This window comes from Musca domestica, unplaced genomic scaffold (assembly GCF_030504385.1).
Source record: "Musca domestica strain aabys unplaced genomic scaffold, Musca_domestica.polishedcontigs.V.1.1 9, whole genome shotgun sequence".
Taxonomy (NCBI): domain Eukaryota; kingdom Metazoa; phylum Arthropoda; class Insecta; order Diptera; family Muscidae; genus Musca; species Musca domestica.
This window is the reverse complement of record NW_026712435.1, coordinates 22108913-22131449: the sequence shown is the minus strand read 5'-3', so window position 1 is coordinate 22131449 and position 22537 is coordinate 22108913. Positions and strand designations below refer to the sequence as shown.

The 22537-nt window shown below is 34.1% G+C and overlaps 1 protein-coding gene across 12 annotated transcripts in view; it reads right to left on the bottom strand.

Moving 5' to 3' along the window:
* Positions 1 to 22537, bottom strand: part of LOC101889956 (uncharacterized) — a 414061-nt gene that overhangs the window by 273469 nt on the left and 118055 nt on the right. For 2 of the 12 annotated variants that reach the window (XM_059131787.1, XM_059131788.1), the window contains exon 1: positions 8023 to 8543. The exons of the other annotated variants lie outside the window; for them this stretch is intronic. In XM_059131787.1, coding sequence (XP_058987770.1) covers positions 8023 to 8024 — 2 coding nt within the window. In that variant the 5' untranslated portion in view covers positions 8025 to 8543. Of the gene's footprint in view, positions 1 to 8022; positions 8544 to 22537 lie in introns of those variants that run through there. 12 annotated transcript variants of the gene reach the window in all.

Below are 22537 nucleotides of genomic sequence, written 5' to 3'. Positions count from 1 at the left end.
TTAATATGATGTGAAAATAGTTAAAGAAGGAGATGCTAAGCGGCAACAATGTGACACGCTGGATCATATTTAGCTATACATGCTTGTATCTCAATGCCATTATGAAGGTGTTTTTGTTTTGGAATGGAATTGTTTGTTTTTTAATGGTAAAGTTTTTATATCCTCCACCATAGTGTATGGAGGGCATATTAAGTTTGTCATTCCGTTTGTAAAAACTCGGAGTATACATTTTAGACCCCACAAAGTATATATATTCTTGATCAGAAAAAAATCTATGTCGATTTAGCGATGTCCGTCGGTCTGTCCGGCTGTGGAAATCACTCTAGCTTCCAACGAAACAAAGTAGATTGATAATACTTTACTCTAATGTATATTATGTCTGCAGGACTTTTGGTATTAAAAATGGGCCATGTCCATGTTTTGGTATAGCCGCCATATAACGCCTCCCGATATTCGGTGTTTTGATGATTTTAGTGACATTATTCACTGAAATTGCTTCAAATTTGGTATTTGAAGTTCGAAATGGATAATACAGCCCAAGACAGAAAATTGTCTGTGCAGGTCCACGTCTTCGTATAGTCCCCATATAATGGTACCTCCCGATTTTCGGTACTTTGGTGATTTTAGCGACATTATTCACCGGAATTGTTTCAAAATTTGGTATTTGAAGGTAGTAATGGATACTGCAGCCTATGACACAAAATGGGCCATGTAGGCCCAGGTTTTGGTATAGCCCCCATATATTTTTTATATTTGATATTTTAAAGATTTTAATAATAATATCCACCGGAATTGTGTAAAATTTCGTATTTGAATATTGTAATGACCTATGACAAAACTTGTCTATGCATCTTCACGTATTCGTATAGACCCCAATAACCCCTATATTCGGTATTTTTATGATCTTAACAGCATTTTTCAGTTTTTATTTTTATTTTTCCAAAATTCCAAATTCCTTCCAAATGGTCGAGGTACTCAAAGTTCGGCTCGGCCGAAGTTAGTTTTTTTTTTAATTGTTAAAGATTAAAGTTGCAGAAAACCCGAAATATAGATGCACAAGTAAAAAGAGTTATGGTTGGTCAGGACGAACTTTTAATACTCCAACATTGGGAAAGTAGGGATAAAATTCACGGATAAGATAATGTTACTGATATAGGAGTAAACCTCTATACGAAATCCAAATACCGAATTTTAAGTAATTGCCTTAGAAGATTTTTCTAAAATCGTCTAAATATGAACGAAATTATATATTCTAAATACCGAGTCTTAAATTATTCCGTTAGAAAATGTGGCTTAATTGTCAAATAAGCGAATATCGGGAGGAACATTTATACGGGTATATATAATTTGATACGACAAAAACCTGTTTTAGACAGTTAGGACGTTTGGAGTCAAAAATATTTTACTACACAGAAAGTGTATAATCGGATTTTGCTCCAACATTACAAATCCTAATATTTGCATCAGTGCTAGGTCATGTGCGAAAACGGTCTCCATCATACACCTTACAAATGATCAAACATTTGAATAATTATAACTCTTATAAAATGTGATGTAGAAGTCCGATTGTCTTCAAATTACCCAAATCACAATATTTTTATTAACGTGAGGTCTGGTGTGAAGGGTACAAATTCTGAATATCCATGAACCTCCTACAACGCGAAATTAACCTTGAAACTTACCACATCTCACATCACATGAAACTTGCCACATCTCAATATTTCTATTAACACAAGGCCTGCTGTGAAGATGGTCCAGATCGGAACATTCCTTCTGGTACAACCCCCAACAAAGGCTCAAAGTTTTCAATAACCAAAACGATCTTAAAATCCGAGATAAGCATTCCGTTCTCTTCATATTTCACACATCCCATCATTTCTACTAACACAATATCTGCAGTGAAGATGCAATATATCGGAATATATCTTTCTGGTACCTCTGCCACAATGGATCACAATGTTGAATATCCATGAAGCTCATAAAACGCGAAGACAAGCGTTCAAAATGTTGATCTTCTGTGGCGGAGGTACCATAAAGATATATTCCGATATATTGCATCTTTACTGCAGATATTGTGTTAGTAGATCTGTTATAAAGATTTTAAAGATCGACCTATTTCTTCTTGTACCTCCACCACATAAGGTTACAAATTTTGAAAAACAAAATGCTCAAAAAACCGAAATAAGCATCCAACTCTCTACAAATTTCACACACACAAACATTTTTGCTTACACAAGGTCTATTGTAAAGATGATATATATCTGCGAACCCCTTCTGGTACCTCATCCACAAAGGGTCACAATTTCCAATACTCTTATCGGTCATAACTTGCGTAACAAGTCAGTGATTCATTACAACTTGCTATATCTAAATATTTCTCTCAACCAGATAATTTATCGGAATTTATGATTTCGCATAATATTGGTTATAAAAGTCCGATTTCCTTGTAATTTAGCCATATCAATATTTGTATCTTAATTAGTTGAATTATGAAAATGGAATTCTTCGGTCGACTATATCTAGTAACTCACGCATGTTTTAGCATTTTCTAGAACCTATCACATATCTCATATAAAGTGAAGAAATATAGGCCAAACTTGACACGTCGAAATATTGAAATTGTATTTATTTAGGTCCGACACGAAATAGACAATATTGGCCCATTCCTTCGAAACCTACTCCATAGAGTGTCAACAATTTGAATAATCATAAAAGAAGTCAAAATATATTTGAATAATCGAACAATGGCCGATTGTATAAATCTCTTGGCGAAGCCTCCTGATACTTTGTAACCTGTCTAAATACAAATTTCATAATTATTTTGGTAAGTTTAGTAAAAACATTGCAATTGCAAGAAAAAAAAAAAAAAAAAAACAAAAATCTTTTTGATACAACTCTTATTTCTTTATATTTTAGATAACATTTGAATAACTCCATGTCATTTTAGAAAAATATACTCCATTTAAACGATGTGAAAACGATACGAATCAACTGTCAATGACACATATTGCTAAATAATATTCCTTTATTGTCAAAAGATTATCTAGCAGATATTGTTCATGTGGAGACAATAATGTTAAGGGCAATTGTATGACACAGTTGTGCGTTTTTTTCTGTTTCCTGTGGAGGAAATTGGAAAATAAAGATAATATTGAATAAAACATTATTCGTTTCATCTACAAATGTACTGGTGACAATGACATCATTTGTCAAATAAGGAAAATTTGTGCATTTGTGTTAGCTTAGCTGTTAATGGCTTTTAGATAAATTGCAGGTACGTTTATGATGATGGGCATTTTCGGATCAAAAGTTCATAAAATTAAAAGTTAAATCCATTATAATTTGAATCATTCTAATGTCTGCTTGCCAATCTTTAATATAAAATTGTTTTTATTTTCAATTTCCACGATTTTCCTCTGTATAACAGATTAAAAATCATTTTTATAACTTGACATGAAATGTTCATATTTGTGTGGGAAGACCCTGAAGGAGAGGGTATAATTTAAACTTATATAGATCGTTATAGAAAATGTTAAGAAATATAACAACAAACCGAATGAGGTATTACCTTAAATAGCATTCGGCGACACAAAAATAACAACAGGAAAAATCTAGCTGATAATGAGAGTAGTGTTAAAATTGGAAGTCACGAGTACCGAGAAAGTTTACATCGCAAGGAAAAAAATTATCATCAATGTTGCCAAAAAAAAGAACAATTAAAAAAGCAGTAAGTACGGCCCTCTACCATTTGGAACGAATTAGGAAATTTTGAAAAAAAAATAAATAAATAAATATATCCATTAAAAATTCTGTTAAAATCTTAAAAATACCGAATATCGGAAGGTGCCGATATATGGGAGATATACGATATTGTGGACCTATATAAACAAATCTATTTCTGGGGTTAAAGTACTTACAAGGAACTCCTTGTGTGAATTTTCAGACAATTGAAAAATTTGGCTAAAATCATAAAAATATCGAATATCGGGAGGTACCGTTATATGTGTGCTATACGACGTCGTGGACCTATATAGACCATTCTCTTTCAGGGGGTAAAGGAACTCCTTTTGTAGTATTTCAGACAATTCCGTTGAAAAAAAAGTGGCTAAAATCATCAAAATATCGAATATCGGGGGTACCGTTATATGGGGGCTATACAATATCGTGGACCTATATAGACAAATCTTTTTTACCCCTGAACTCCTTGTGTGGAATTTCAGATAATTTAATTGAAAATCGTTATATATACGGGGCTATACGATGTCGCGGACCTTTATAGACAATTCTCTTTCAGGGCGTAAAGTACTCACAAAGAACTCCTTCTGTAAAATTTCAGGCAATTCCATTGACAAATGTGGCTAAAATCATCAAAATACCGAATATCGGGGGGTACCGTTATATGGGGCTATACGATATCATGGACCGATATAGCCCATCTTCAAACTTGACCAGCCTGCAGACAAAAGAGAGACCTGTGCAAAATTTTAGCTTCCTATCTTACTTCGTTTTGACTGTATCGTGATTGCAACAGACGGACGGATGGACGGACAAGGCTAAATCATCTTAGAATTTTACGCTGAATATATATATATATATACTTTGTTGGGTCTAAAATTATTATTTCGATGAGTTACAAACTGTATGACGAACGTAATATACCCTCCATACTATGTATGGTGGAGGGTATAAAAAATAGAATGGAATGGAATGTTTAAAAGTAGCAGTAGCTTACGTGAGAGTGAGTAAAGTGAGTGAGTTTGACTTTCGGATTTACGAAAGTGTGCATATTCCATTTGGAATTTTTTTCCTTTTCAATTTAATTTATCCGTTTGTACTATAAAAATATGCAATGCAAAATTGATTTTTCTATCAATTTAAAAATGCAGGGCATATATTTTTGGAGCACGTATTTTATTGCAGGATTTTACTGAATGTCGTTCAAAAATTGTTCTGCAAACTTTTTATGTGAAACAGATAATTCTCTGAGTAGAACTTACTAAGAAATTTTTACTGTGATATTTATCGTTCACACCAATTACTGTGCCAAGGATATGACTATTTAAAATTAGAGAAAGTTTAATGGAGGAAGCTCTTTTGCGAGAGTGAAAAAAGGTTTTGTCTTTCGAATGGAAATAGGAAACAATTAAACAAGTCAAGAAACATTAAGTTCGGACGGGCCGAGCTTTTAATATCGGGGGGTACCGTTATATATTCTCTATAGGAGAGTATGGACCTTGACATTCAATGTTCTTCCATCAGAGCGAGGGCCCACTATGAAATACAAATTTCTTGACAAATCGCTGGCAAAAAAAAAAAAAATGAAAAAAATCATTAAAATACCGAATATCGGGAGGTACAGTTGTATGGGGGATATACGAAAATGTGGACCTATACATACAATGTTTCGCCACCGGGTCTAGAACCCATTATAAACTACAAATATCAATATTTAGAAAGCCGTTGAAAATGAATTTTATGCGGTGAAATCATAAATTCGACATCCGTCTCGGATTTCTGGTAATGAATCGCTGACGTGTATCCAAAGTTATGAGAGATAAAATATTGAAAATTGTGACCCTTTCTGGGTGGGGTACCAGCAGGGGTTCGCAGATATACACATCTTCACAAAAAAACCTTTGTATGTGTGAAAAGTGAAGGAATTTGGATGATTATTTCGCTTTCTTTGAGCGTTTTGTTGTTCAAAATCTTGAACCCGATGTATCCCATCTTCCCAGCAGATCTTGTGTAAGTAAAAATAATGAGATGTGTGAAATATGAAGAGAACCGGATGCTTATATCGGATTTTATAACAGTTTTGGTTATTCAGAACTTTGACCCTTTGTGGGGGAGGTACAACAATAAATGCTCCAGTAAAAACTCTTCATTTTTTTAATTTTTTTCCAGCGGTAGGTATTTCAACCCTGTACAAAATACTTTGTACATACTTTTGATTGCGGTTGAGGCGCTGGGAAAATCTAGCAATAAACAATAAATATTCTAAAATTAAATATTTCCCAGCCGCCATAAAATGAACAATTCGGTGATCTTGTGCGCTGACGCATACGATAATGTGGCAGATAATAAAGGTTATGACCCACACGCACAGATATCGATGCGCTCAGTAGATGCACAAGACCACTAGAATGAAATTACAAGCAGCCCTGGTATGTTCTCCATTCAATATTAGAATAGATAAGAACAATTGTGTGGCTGCGACTAGGTTAAGTTAGATTAGTTTCAGTAGTACGTAAGGAACATGAATTTTAAATAAAAACAGAATTGAATCAACAACCAAACCGTTCGGTTGGTTTTCCTTTCTCACTCAACCCTGATACCGGGAATTTTTTTTTTTTTGAGGGGTCGGACGGACACCAGATTTTTTACCGAAAATCCGGGTTCAAGTTACGACGGATCCATTTACCCGATATAGACAAAGTAGGTATCGTTGGAAAACTTATGAAAATACCTATCCAGCTAGTGGGGGTGGTGTGTGGGAAAAGGTATTAGGACAAATCGTAGCCTTTCGGAAAGGTAAGAGTGTCAACTATAATTTAGAATCAAATTTGTTGACCCCCTTAATGGGCCCTTTTTCGACTTTTTGGGTTTTTATAAAAAATCCGGGTTCAAAAAAATCGATAATTTGACCTAACCCCATTGTCTATATCGGGTAAGTGTATCCAGGGATATTTCCAAGTTTGGACCAAATCGGATACTCCCTTCGAGAGTTATCGTGCGCACAGGCCAGACATAAAATATAACGGATACACTTAGATAGACTGCAAATGTCCTGAAACGGATCTAAAACCTTTATTTCAATGAGGCACGTTTTGGCTGTATTATATTATATATACCCTCTCTAGCCATGAAGTATAACTAGCCATATGGTTGAGGGTATAAATACGTGGAAAGATATTGAAATGTTTTCGTACGGCAAATTTGTATCCGATGAGAACTCAGAATGCCAACAGAATGTCTATTATTTGAAAAACCAAAAGTCGGGAATTAAATTGGGTCGATGTTAAATAGTTTTTTCAATATCAGAAATATTTGTGGAAAGACAGGTTATATTATTTGGAAACCCGACTTGCCAATTTGCTAATAATTTTATTACAAATGCATCTAAATTCTAGAACATAATTAAAATCAATGGGTTCCATCGAATTGGAGCTATACGAAATAATGTACCTATATGACAGTTCTGTGTAAAATAAAACCCGAAATTTCAACACCTCTCCAAAACATTTAAACTACCGAGAATCAGGAGATACCCTTCCATTAAGTCTATACCTAAACATGATCAACATCACCATTTTCCATATCAATCATCCTAAACAATACAAAGCTCCACATAATATAATGAATGATATTTTAAAAGATATTTAAAAATTTCAAATTTAAAAACATACATCGTTAAATCGACTCAGAATTTTATGCTAATCAATAATATATACATATATACCCAGAATATGTCCATGGAAAAGGATATAAAATGGTGTTTCTATAATTCAGTTCTATGGTTTTTGAAGTACTTCAGCGGAGTTATTATGATAGCAGATTGGAATTGTTTTAATATTTTCCACAAGACAAGTAAGTAGGCAATACTTCCAACTCCTCCTCTATACTCCTCTTAATTCGGAAATTTTGTAAAAAAATAACTATTATTTTCTCGGACTACACCAAAATCATGAACCACAACTATTCATTTTACGTAGTATTGGGTCAGAATTTCTTGAAAAATCTCTTGGGATGTGACACAAATCAATAAAATAATGTTATTAAACGTCCATTATAATTGTGAATTATGTTTTCTCTAAAATCAATTCTTTGTGTTGTAACACTCTTTCAGTTGATGAGCGATTGGTAACAGAGGGGTGGAATAATTCTTATTGAATTATTATTTAATAGAACACGAAGCATTGAATTATGAGTCCACAATGCAATGAGTATTCACATATAACGTATATCCAAAATATTATCAGCTTTAAAAATAGAAATATTTTCTTTTCTAGAAAAATGTCTTACATTTTGTTTTTTTGGTTGTTTTTGCTGTGGATGACACTGCTCCAAATGATAAGAAAATCCACAGGTGTCTTATCTTTATGATTCGCTTATCAACAGTCAATCGTTGTTGGAACTGATTACTGTTGGCCTCACTCACTTCACATTCAAATTAAACAAATTATTCTTCTCCACTTTCTATTTTTTCGAATTTTTATTTTTTTTTTGTTTGTCAGTTGCTCTTTGGCGCACTCGTTTAATTTATTTGCCTCTAATTGTTGTTTTTCCGAAGCTACTCGTTTTGAACTTGTTTCACAATTCTTTTGCGACTTTATTGCTAATTTAGCCAATTAAAGCAATTGCACTGGCTCTCCTCCTTAGGTGGGATAGCAGCTTCACATTAAATCAAACGAATGGAGCTGACTGCAACACAAAATGTGCACGTTTTCGTATCTTGAGCGAGTTTCTCGTTTGGGCTTTGGGCTTTGGCTGTTGTCACCGTCGTTATAAGTTTTCCACATAAAAACACGTAAAAGACTAAAAAACTAGTTGTCCGTGTGGCTTTGCAAAGGCCATCAAACGTTGTTGTTTTGCCTTAACGCAAATCTGCTGCGCCACTTTTGGTAGTACCAGAGCGGCAGCAACAGCTGCAGTCGTCCGTCAGCCATAGCATCTTTAGTTGCTGATATCAGTTCGCATCTACAGGTAATAACAACAACAGCAGCAGAAGCAGCTGTGGCATTCGGAGCTGCAGAAACATCAACAACATAAGATCTGTATCAGCAGCACCACCAGCTAGAGCTATAGAGCAGAGCCGTTTTGTTTTTCGTTGTTGTTTGTTTTTCTTTCTTTTTTTGCTAGTTTCATTGTCTTCTCTCTTTGTAGTATTTCCTTTGGTATAACGATGAGATACAATTAATTTTTCAAGCAAACAATTTAGCAGATAATAGATACTATCAAAATGACACTATAGTTGTCTACTATTTGTATGTACATTTCGTGTATCTAATGCTAAATCAATGGACATTAGGGTGGGTCGAGGGTTCACAACATATCCTTTTTTTCAATATGCTGAAAATTTAAACTAATTGTATTTTGTTTGCAACTTGAATAGGGATAAGAAGACGTAGAAAGAATTACAGTCAATGGGGAAAATTTCAAATTTCGTATTTCCAACTAAAATATTTGACAGTCAGAGACCTACAAACAATTGTGGGATATGGTTATATGGGAGAGAGTGTTGTAAAATTTAATTAAAAGAGATTCTATATATTAAGGGACATTAAATTAAAAGACATTATACCTACTATCATATAAGGGTATATTTGTCAGGAAATTATGGCTGAAATATTAACAAGTAAAAAACATTAAGTTCGGCCGGGGCGAACTTTTAATGCCATCCACCTTCGGGTAAAGGAAACATTTTTATATAAAAGTATCTGAATTCAAGCGTGTTTCACTTTAAATTTCTTATACCAGTAAGACCGTTTGCATAATGCAGTTAAACTTATCAAAAAAACCATAAAGTGCGTGAGGCCGTTATATGGGACCATACCAAAACGGGAACCTCTATAGAAAATTTTATACATCAAGGATTGTCATCTATCAAATCTTCTAAAATACCAAATTTGAAACCATTATATGTGTAAATGTGACTAGGGTTATCAAAATACCGAATATCGGTGGGTATTGTTATATGTGCGCTATATAAATATTCAATGTTCTGCCACTGGGATAGAACCCTTTATGAACTAAATATATAAATGTTTATCAAAATATCGAATATAGACAGGTACCGTTATATGGGGGCTATACCAAAACGTGGACCTATATATACAATGTTTCGCTACGCGACCTAGAACCAATTATACCCTACAAATATACATCAAAATACCGTTTAGCCACACGAGCTAGAACCCATTATACCCTAAAAATACAGATTTGTAGACAAATCCGTGAAAAATGTGGCAAAAATCATCAAAATACCGAGTATCGAGAGGTACCGTTATATGGGGAGTATACCAAAACGTGGACCGATATTTCACATTTTCAATACCATCCTAGGCACAATACAAATTGTTCTTCTAAATTTTGAAGCTCTACATCAAATAATGTGGGCTGCATAATGATTTCAACAGACAGACCAACATCGTTAAATCGACTTAGAATTTCATGCTGATTATGAATATATATACTTTATGAATAATATACCCTCCTTTCCTAGGTGGAGGGTATAAAAATATGGGAATTTAGGAGGTATCTTTTAAAAATTATTCTACATTTGATATTCTTGATTAGCAGAATATGTATATTTTTTTGGAAGTATTTCGATTTCTTGTAAGCTGAATAAGAAATTTAATACAGACATTTTCCAAATAAAAATTAGAAAAACAAAATTGTCGGAGCTCACCTATTTTGGGGGACCTCCCGTAAAGATGTTAGTACAGATATTGCGATGTCCTTAGTTTAAAGAGAATTTGATATTTTTTGAGCAAATCATATTGACATGACCGATTTCGCATTTTAGGAGGAACGAGAAGCAGCAGCAATATTTTCCATGTTCGCTTCTTACTTCAGTTTACTATATAAGAGGTATAATGAATCAAAATGTTGATACTTTTTGGGAGAGGTACCAGAAGGTGTCAAAATTAAAAAAAAAAAAAAACAAAACAAGAAAAAAAGCTGTAAAATCGGCTGGGCTGTCCTTTGAATACCCTCCACCATTTAAAACAAATTTGGCAATATTAGTCCTTATAAAGGCATTACAATATTCAAATGCGAAACTTGAAAACATTATATGGGAAATGTGGAACTGCACAGACAATTTTCTTCCTAAGGCTGCAGTATCCATTACGAACTTCAAATACCAAGTTTTAAACAATTCCGGTGAATAATGTGGCTAATGTGAATATCGTGAGGTACCGTTATATGGGTTATGGCTATAGCAAAACGTGGACCTACATGGCCCATTTTAAACACCAAAAGTCCTGCAGATATAATATACATTTGAGTAAAATTTTATCAATTTACTTCATTTCGTTCGGAAGCTAGAGTGATTTCCACAGACGGACAGGTGGACGGATATCGCTAAATCGACATAGAATTTTATGCTGATCAAGAATAAACTCGATCTAAGTTTGATTAGAATATTACAAGTTTGGACCAAATCTTTTCGAGAGCTATAGTGAGTATAGAGAGACAGTAGCCTTGCCTACAGAACATTGGAGAGAAAGTCATTTGTGAAGACTCAGTACTAATCTGATGGGCCTATATTGGGTCTAATATATTGGGTCCCTTTTTTAAAAACCTACACCACTTTGCATATTTAGTAGAGCTCCCGTAACAAAAAGAATTTATTTCAAGTAGATCATACCACCTATCAACATTTGGCTTCAGTGCAGTTATAGTTTGCTATAGAGTACATGATATCACTTGGAGAAGGATTATATTAAAAAAAATATATATCGGAGCCGAGTTGCACAAAATGGAAACGTTCGTCATGAAATTCACTCCATTTGAACCGATATTAGCCATTAATTGTAAAATAAACTTGAAATCGGATTAAGGATATATATGGGAGCTATATCCAAATCTTAGCCGTTCTCGATAAAATTTGGCAAAGGTATTTCCGAGCTCTATAAGATATGTGGTACCAAATATCATTGATGTCGAATGCATATTACGAATTTGAGGGGCTTAAACACCAAATCTAATGAAACATATATATGGGAGCTAATTCGATGTACTTGCTTCTAGACTGAATTCGATCGGATGTCTCCAAATTCAGATCATTTCGGCTGCTATTGGCCATTTAATGCACAATTAAAATGAAATATGTTAAAGATATATTTCAAATTTGAACAGATCTTGATACAATTTAGCAGAGATATTTCTAGGCTCTATCTGCTATTTTGTACCAAATATCATTCTATCTATCTATCATTCTATATCCTGTAACTCATTACGAATATGAAGGACGTAAAGACCAATTAGGATGAAACATATATATAGGAGCTAAAGCTATATATGAACTGAATTTTACTAAATTTGGCGTAATTGCTTCCATCTTGAATTCGGCAAGATTTACCAAAATTTAGGCCATTCATACCAAAATTCCGGTCATTAGAATGATATTGGCTATTTGGTGCACAATTAATCCGAAATCGGTTGAAGATATATAAGGTGAGATAAAAAAAACTGCAACAAAGTCAAACACCATCATTTTTAAATTTGTTTTAAATTTTATTGAATGAAAGCAAAAAATGTCGAAAATAGCATCAAATTTTAAAATAACTTTAGATTCGTTCGAATTGGTCACCTTTGGCACGAATTATGGCCTTCAAATGGTCAATGAAACCGTCACACCCTGCCCGAATGTTGTTCTGCGCTATTTTGTCCCATTCCCGGTGAAGCACTGGCTTCAGGTGATCCCCATTTTGGTACTTTTTAGTGTCAACCTTGATTTCAAAATATTCCAGACACAATAGTCCAACGGATTGTACAACAATAAATGCTCCAGTAAAAACTCTTCATTTTTTTAATTTTTTTCCAGCGGTAGGTATTTCAACCCTGTACAAAATACTTTGTACATACTTTTGATTGCGGTTGAGGCGCTGGGAAAATCTAGCAATAAACAATAAATATTCTAAAATTAAATATTTCCCAGCCGCCATAAAATGAACAATTCGGTGATCTTGTGCGCTGACGCATACGATAATGTGGCAGATAATAAAGGTTATGACCCACACGCACAGATATCGATGCGCTCAGTAGATGCACAAGACCACTAGAATGAAATTACAAGCAGCCCTGGTATGTTCTCCATTCAATATTAGAATAGATAAGAACAATTGTGTGGCTGCGACTAGGTTAAGTTAGATTAGTTTCAGTAGTACGTAAGGAACATGAATTTTAAATAAAAACAGAATTGAATCAACAACCAAACCGTTCGGTTGGTTTTCCTTTCTCACTCAACCCTGATACCGGGAATTTTTTTTTTTTGAGGGGTCGGACGGACACCAGATTTTTTACCGAAAATCCGGGTTCAAGTTACGACGGATCCATTTACCCGATATAGACAAAGTAGGTATCGTTGGAAAACTTATGAAAATACCTATCCAGCTAGTGGGGGTGGTGTGTGGGAAAAGGTATTAGGACAAATCGTAGCCTTTCGGAAAGGTAAGAGTGTCAACTATAATTTAGAATCAAATTTGTTGACCCCCTTAATGGGCCCTTTTTCGACTTTTTGGGTTTTTATAAAAAATCCGGGTTCAAAAAAATCGATAATTTGACCTAACCCCATTGTCTATATCGGGTAAGTGTATCCAGGGATATTTCCAAGTTTGGACCAAATCGGATACTCCCTTCGAGAGTTATCGTGCGCACAGGCCAGACATAAAATATAACGGATACACTTAGATAGACTGCAAATGTCCTGAAACGGATCTAAAACCTTTATTTCAATGAGGCACGTTTTGGCTGTATTATATTATATATACCCTCTCTAGCCATGAAGTATAACTAGCCATATGGTTGAGGGTATAAATACGTGGAAAGATATTGAAATGTTTTCGTACGGCAAATTTGTATCCGATGAGAACTCAGAATGCCAACAGAATGTCTATTATTTGAAAAACCAAAAGTCGGGAATTAAATTGGGTCGATGTTAAATAGTTTTTTCAATATCAGAAATATTTGTGGAAAGACAGGTTATATTATTTGGAAACCCGACTTGCCAATTTGCTAATAATTTTATTACAAATGCATCTAAATTCTAGAACATAATTAAAATCAATGGGTTCCATCGAATTGGAGCTATACGAAATAATGTACCTATATGACAGTTCTGTGTAAAATAAAACCCGAAATTTCAACACCTCTCCAAAACATTTAAACTACCGAGAATCAGGAGATACCCTTCCATTAAGTCTATACCTAAACATGATCAACATCACCATTTTCCATATCAATCATCCTAAACAATACAAAGCTCCACATAATATAATGAATGATATTTTAAAAGATATTTAAAAATTTCAAATTTAAAAACATACATCGTTAAATCGACTCAGAATTTTATGCTAATCAATAATATATACATATATACCCAGAATATGTCCATGGAAAAGGATATAAAATGGTGTTTCTATAATTCAGTTCTATGGTTTTTGAAGTACTTCAGCGGAGTTATTATGATAGCAGATTGGAATTGTTTTAATATTTTCCACAAGACAAGTAAGTAGGCAATACTTCCAACTCCTCCTCTATACTCCTCTTAATTCGGAAATTTTGTAAAAAAATAACTATTATTTTCTCGGACTACACCAAAATCATGAACCACAACTATTCATTTTACGTAGTATTGGGTCAGAATTTCTTGAAAAATCTCTTGGGATGTGACACAAATCAATAAAATAATGTTATTAAACGTCCATTATAATTGTGAATTATGTTTTCTCTAAAATCAATTCTTTGTGTTGTAACACTCTTTCAGTTGATGAGCGATTGGTAACAGAGGGGTGGAATAATTCTTATTGAATTATTATTTAATAGAACACGAAGCATTGAATTATGAGTCCACAATGCAATGAGTATTCACATATAACGTATATCCAAAATATTATCAGCTTTAAAAATAGAAATATTTTCTTTTCTAGAAAAATGTCTTACATTTTGTTTTTTTGGTTGTTTTTGCTGTGGATGACACTGCTCCAAATGATAAGAAAATCCACAGGTGTCTTATCTTTATGATTCGCTTATCAACAGTCAATCGTTGTTGGAACTGATTACTGTTGGCCTCACTCACTTCACATTCAAATTAAACAAATTATTCTTCTCCACTTTCTATTTTTTCGAATTTTTATTTTTTTTTTGTTTGTCAGTTGCTCTTTGGCGCACTCGTTTAATTTATTTGCCTCTAATTGTTGTTTTTCCGAAGCTACTCGTTTTGAACTTGTTTCACAATTCTTTTGCGACTTTATTGCTAATTTAGCCAATTAAAGCAATTGCACTGGCTCTCCTCCTTAGGTGGGATAGCAGCTTCACATTAAATCAAACGAATGGAGCTGACTGCAACACAAAATGTGCACGTTTTCGTATCTTGAGCGAGTTTCTCGTTTGGGCTTTGGGCTTTGGCTGTTGTCACCGTCGTTATAAGTTTTCCACATAAAAACACGTAAAAGACTAAAAAACTAGTTGTCCGTGTGGCTTTGCAAAGGCCATCAAACGTTGTTGTTTTGCCTTAACGCAAATCTGCTGCGCCACTTTTGGTAGTACCAGAGCGGCAGCAACAGCTGCAGTCGTCCGTCAGCCATAGCATCTTTAGTTGCTGATATCAGTTCGCATCTACAGGTAATAACAACAACAGCAGCAGAAGCAGCTGTGGCATTCGGAGCTGCAGAAACATCAACAACATAAGATCTGTATCAGCAGCACCACCAGCTAGAGCTATAGAGCAGAGCCGTTTTGTTTTTCGTTGTTGTTTGTTTTTCTTTCTTTTTTTGCTAGTTTCATTGTCTTCTCTCTTTGTAGTATTTCCTTTGGTATAACGATGAGATACAATTAATTTTTCAAGCAAACAATTTAGCAGATAATAGATACTATCAAAATGACACTATAGTTGTCTACTATTTGTATGTACATTTCGTGTATCTAATGCTAAATCAATGGACATTAGGGTGGGTCGAGGGTTCACAACATATCCTTTTTTTCAATATGCTGAAAATTTAAACTAATTGTATTTTGTTTGCAACTTGAATAGGGATAAGAAGACGTAGAAAGAATTACAGTCAATGGGGAAAATTTCAAATTTCGTATTTCCAACTAAAATATTTGACAGTCAGAGACCTACAAACAATTGTGGGATATGGTTATATGGGAGAGAGTGTTGTAAAATTTAATTAAAAGAGATTCTATATATTAAGGGACATTAAATTAAAAGACATTATACCTACTATCATATAAGGGTATATTTGTCAGGAAATTATGGCTGAAATATTAACAAGTAAAAAACATTAAGTTCGGCCGGGGCGAACTTTTAATGCCATCCACCTTCGGGTAAAGGAAACATTTTTATATAAAAGTATCTGAATTCAAGCGTGTTTCACTTTAAATTTCTTATACCAGTAAGACCGTTTGCATAATGCAGTTAAACTTATCAAAAAAACCATAAAGTGCGTGAGGCCGTTATATGGGACCATACCAAAACGGGAACCTCTATAGAAAATTTTATACATCAAGGATTGTCATCTATCAAATCTTCTAAAATACCAAATTTGAAACCATTATATGTGTAAATGTGACTAGGGTTATCAAAATACCGAATATCGGTGGGTATTGTTATATGTGCGCTATATAAATATTCAATGTTCTGCCACTGGGATAGAACCCTTTATGAACTAAATATATAAATGTTTATCAAAATATCGAATATAGACAGGTACCGTTATATGGGGGCTATACCAAAACGTGGACCTATATATACAATGTTTCGCTACGCGACCTAGAACCAATTATACCCTACAAATATACATCAAAATACCGTTTAGCCACACGAGCTAGAACCCATTATACCCTAAAAATACAGATTTGTAGACAAATCCGTGAAAAATGTGGCAAAAATCATCAAAATACCGAGTATCGAGAGGTACCGTTATATGGGGAGTATACCAAAACGTGGACCGATATTTCACATTTTCAATACCATCCTAGGCACAATACAAATTGTTCTTCTAAATTTTGAAGCTCTACATCAAATAATGTGGGCTGCATAATGATTTCAACAGACAGACCAACATCGTTAAATCGACTTAGAATTTCATGCTGATTATGAATATATATACTTTATGAATAATATACCCTCCTTTCCTAGGTGGAGGGTATAAAAATATGGGAATTTAGGAGGTATCTTTTAAAAATTATTCTACATTTGATATTCTTGATTAGCAGAATATGTATATTTTTTTGGAAGTATTTCGATTTCTTGTAAGCTGAATAAGAAATTTAATACAGACATTTTCCAAATAAAAATTAGAAAAACAAAATTGTCGGAGCTCACCTATTTTGGGGGACCTCCCGTAAAGATGTTAGTACAGATATTGCGATGTCCTTAGTTTAAAGAGAATTTGATATTTTTTGAGCAAATCATATTGACATGACCGATTTCGCATTTTAGGAGGAACGAGAAGCAGCAGCAATATTTTCCATGTTCGCTTCTTACTTCAGTTTACTATATAAGAGGTATAATGAATCAAAATGTTGATACTTTTTGGGAGAGGTACCAGAAGGTGTCAAAATTAAAAAAAAAAAAAAACAAAACAAGAAAAAAAGCTGTAAAATCGGCTGGGCTGTCCTTTGAATACCCTCCACCATTTAAAACAAATTTGGCAATATTAGTCCTTATAAAGGCATTACAATATTCAAATGCGAAACTTGAAAACATTATATGGGAAATGTGGAACTGCACAGACAATTTTCTTCCTAAGGCTGCAGTATCCATTACGAACTTCAAATACCAAGTTTTAAACAATTCCGGTGAATAATGTGGCTAATGTGAATATCGTGAGGTACCGTTATATGGGTTATGGCTATAGCAAAACGTGGACCTACATGGCCCATTTTAAACACCAAAAGTCCTGCAGATATAATATACATTTGAGTAAAATTTTATCAATTTACTTCATTTCGTTCGGAAGCTAGAGTGATTTCCACAGACGGACAGGTGGACGGATATCGCTAAATCGACATAGAATTTTATGCTGATCAAGAATAAACTCGATCTAAGTTTGATTAGAATATTACAAGTTTGGACCAAATCTTTTCGAGAGCTATAGTGAGTATAGAGAGACAGTAGCCTTGCCTACAGAACATTGGAGAGAAAGTCATTTGTGAAGACTCAGTACTAATCTGATGGGCCTATATTGGGTCTAATATATTGGGTCCCTTTTTTAAAAACCTACACCACTTTGCATATTTAGTAGAGCTCCCGTAACAAAAAGAATTTATTTCAAGTAGATCATACCACCTATCAACATTTGGCTTCAGTGCAGTTATAGTTTGCTATAGAGTACATGATATCACTTGGAGAAGGATTATATTAAAAAAAATATATATCGGAGCCGAGTTGCACAAAATGGAAACGTTCGTCATGAAATTCACTCCATTTGAACCGATATTAGCCATTAATTGTAAAATAAACTTGAAATCGGATTAAGGATATATATGGGAGCTATATCCAAATCTTAGCCGTTCTCGATAAAATTTGGCAAAGGTATTTCCGAGCTCTATAAGATATGTGGTACCAAATATCATTGATGTCGAATGCATATTACGAATTTGAGGGGCTTAAACACCAAATCTAATGAAACATATATATGGGAGCTAATTCGATGTACTTGCTTCTAGACTGAATTCGATCGGATGTCTCCAAATTCAGATCATTTCGGCTGCTATTGGCCATTTAATGCACAATTAAAATGAAATATGTTAAAGATATATTTCAAATTTGAACAGATCTTGATACAATTTAGCAGAGATATTTCTAGGCTCTATCTGCTATTTTGTACCAAATATCATTCTATCTATCTATCATTCTATATCCTGTAACTCATTACGAATATGAAGGACGTAAAGACCAATTAGGATGAAACATATATATAGGAGCTAAAGCTATATATGAACTGAATTTTACTAAATTTGGCGTACTTGCTTCCATCTTGAATTCGGCAAGATTTACCAAAATTTAGGCCATTCATACCAAAATTCCGGTCATTAGAATGATATTGGCTATTTGGTGCACAATTAATCCGAAATCGGTTGAAGATATATAAGGTGAGATAAAAAAAACTGCAACAAAGTCAAACACCATCATTTTTACATTTGTTTTAAATTTTATTGAATGAAAGCAAAAAATGTCGAAAATAGCATCAAATTTTAAAATAACTTTAGATTCGTTCGAATTGGTCACCTTTGGCACGAATTATGGCCTTCAAATGGTCAATGAAACCGTCACACCCTGCCCGAATGTTGTTCTGCGCTATTTTGTCCCATTCCCGGTGAAGCACTGGCTTCAGGTGATCCCCATTTTGGTACTTTTTAGTGTCAACCTTGATTTCAAAATATTCCAGACACAATAGTCCAACGGATTGGTATCCGGAGATTTTGGGGGCCATTGTGCGCTGGAAATGAAGCGAGGAACCTAATTTTGTAACCATTCTTGAGTGGCGCGTGCTGAGTCCTTTTGTAATGTCCAAGATGTGCGGCCAAAATGTTTGCGTGACCTCCAGAATATTTTCGCGATAATATTCGACATTTATTCTGATGCCACGGTCAATTAATACGAGCGGAGAGCGACCATCGGCGGTTATGGTGGCGTTTGATTTCTGGTGTCCAACCGAAGGTGGCAAGTAAACACGATCATTTTGTTTGTTTACAAACTGCTGGACAACGTATGTTTTCTCATCAGAGAAATCTCATGTAAATGCTGGAGTGCTCTAACGATAGTCACTTGTGGTTTTCCAGCCAAATATAAAGAAATCACACTATCACGCTTGAATTCCATCGCGAATAACTTTTTCTCTGGAGAATTCTCACGAAAATGCTTTAGTATATAATATAATGAGCTGTCACTGGAATAATTTTAACAGCTGACGGCTTAGAAATGGCAGCAGTCTGAAGTTGGTTTTAGTTTTTTTATCTTACCCTGTATAGACTTCTTATGAAGTGTGACACAACCCCACTGTGCAGACTTCATAATGAGTTGAGAAGGCTTTTTCGAGTATTTTCGTTCGCCCTTATATTTTTAAGCAGAGGTGCTAGCCTAACAGAGCTGCCTGTCAGCTGATATTAGATTTCAATATAATCATAAATCGCACTCTAGAGCAGAGACGTAAGCAGGTGGCATAAGAACTAAGAGAATCCAAATGCTCAATTGGTTATCTTTATTAGGAACGGTGAACTATGAAACCAGCAATGTAAGTAAGAAATGCAACTCTCTTTGAATTCCAAAATTCTACAGCCCATTTTAATACACACTATATTAGTAGCATTTTTCTGGCAGTTTGGGTAATGAGCCATATTCGTATCTGAGATAAGCAGCATCGTGAGTGAATGAATGAGGTGAGATAAACATTGTCGGTGAGTAATGTAAGTAAAATCCACTTGACGATAAATGTTGACTAAACATACTGTGGTTGATGGAACTACTTTTCAGTTTTCAAGTTATATTTGAGTACACACACTTTGTATGTATGTCTGTCGGTCGGTCTGTGTGTATAGTCAATTGTTTTGGAATTGAAGTCAGTTGGTAATCGGTGTGCGAGTGCATGCGCACACACACAAACAAACATTTGCACAATAAATAGATGTAAACTTTGGATTGCATCTCTTTAATGTTTTTTTTTGTGTCACCTCAACCTTGCTATGAAATGCGGGTATATTTACATTGACAGAACGTAGTTGTTGCATTGTCGGTAACTTGTAAACCAAGGATGCAGAGCCATAGAATGAGTCTATGAGCCGAGAAAAAACAACTTGACTCCGATTGCCGTAGAATTTATTTCAGGAATTGGAAAATTCTTCATATTACGTAGGTTGCTGATAAAATTAATATACAGCGATAAAACGAAATTAAATGACAGTAGATAATTTATACGTACTACTTGTTCGGATCAGTTTCACTTCGAGAGAGTCTAAAGAGATACGGAGTTATTGATTGATTTTTACTTAAGTGTAGAATTCAATAGAAACTCCTTTTATAGATCAGAGAATATTTTGGGCGAGCTTTCCTTGAATTTTGGCAGATTATATCTTTAAAGCTGGTAAATATTTTGTTGTTAAAAAAACAATTTAGAAAGTTTCAGTTGGTATTTCGACAGATATATACCATCCCCATTTTAGCATTTATGTATATGTTTTATCCCATTTTGCGTTTAAAGTCCCTCACAAGCGTAATATGCATTCCACAACAGATGTCAGATACCGCTATGAAATAAGTGTATCAAATTTTGTCAAGATAGGTTTTTTTTATGTCGATTTAGCGATGTCCGTCTTTGAAAATCACTCTAGTTTCCGAACGAATTGAAGTAGATCATTAAAATTTTACTCAAATGTTATGTTATGTATGCAGGACTTTTGGCATTGTAGGGTGATGTAGGTCCACGCTTTGTTATAGGCCCCATATAATGGTACCTCCCGATATTCGGTATTTTTATGATTTTATCGACATTATTCACCGCAATTGTTTCAAATTCGGTATTTGTAGTTTGTAATGAATTCTACAGACTAAGACAGAAAATTGTGTGTGTATGCCACGTTTTCGTATAGCCCCCATATAACGGTACCTCCCGATATTCGGTATTTTGATGCTTTTAGCGACATTGTTCACCGGAGTTGTTTCAAATTTGGTATTTGAAGTTCATAATGGATACTACAGCATATTACAGGAGATTATTTATGCAGGTCCATAAATAATCTCCTGTAATATGCATGTCCACGTTTTCGTATAGCCCCCATATAACGGTACCTCCCTATATTTGGTATTTTGAAATTTTTAGCGACATTATTCATCGGAATTGTTTTAAATTTAAAATTTGAAGCAGTAAAAGCAGTATCCATGCAGCCTTAAGCAGAAAATTGTCTGTGCAGTTCCACATTCCCCATATAATAGTACCTCCCTATACTGATGATTTCAGCTACATTGTTCATCGATTTTTTTCAAGTTTCGTATTTGAATATTGTAATGGCTTATGACAAAAGTTACCTATGCAGAATTTTTAAGATTTTAACAGAATTTTTTTTGAGAATTCCCAAATTCGATCCAAATGGTGGTGGGTATTCAAAGTTCGGCCCGGCCCGGCCCGTTCCCGCCCAACTTTTGACTTTTCTTTACTGGCTCTTAATATATAATGGAAATTATCATTAACTTCATTTAGTGCATTTCATTGAAAATTCATAAAGATTTTTGTCAGGAAATGCTGTAGGAGAATTTAATTTTTAATATTCATAAATTCTTTTTATTTTAAGTCAGATTGCGAGTGTTGATGTATTTTGGGACTCATAGCTACATTTTCGCAAATAATTTTTACAATCTTTTGCCTTTGTGTTGCTTAGTGCAATTTATTTTTTATTATTTATGGAAATCTATAGAAGATATTTCTTGATATTTCTTATTGATTGTAATATTTAATCGAATTTAATGCTAAAGCAAAAAGATTATGCAAATAGCTTACACATACGTATTAAGTGCATTTAAATATTTATAAATAATAACTTAATAAAGAGAACAGAGTTTTCTTCCGAAAATGAAGGAGAATTAAAGAAACACAAGGAAAAACATTGAAGGAAACATATTAAGAATATTTTTTTTTTGTCTTAAATACAAATATTTATAAATGTATATATGCGGACACCGTTTAGCAAACGACTTCAATTCTAAACAACTAACTGCAAACAGATGGACAAATATTTGAGACAGACAAGCTGTTTAATCGGCCACAATATGTTTAGTCAACATTTATCGTAAAGAGGATTTTAGTTACATTGC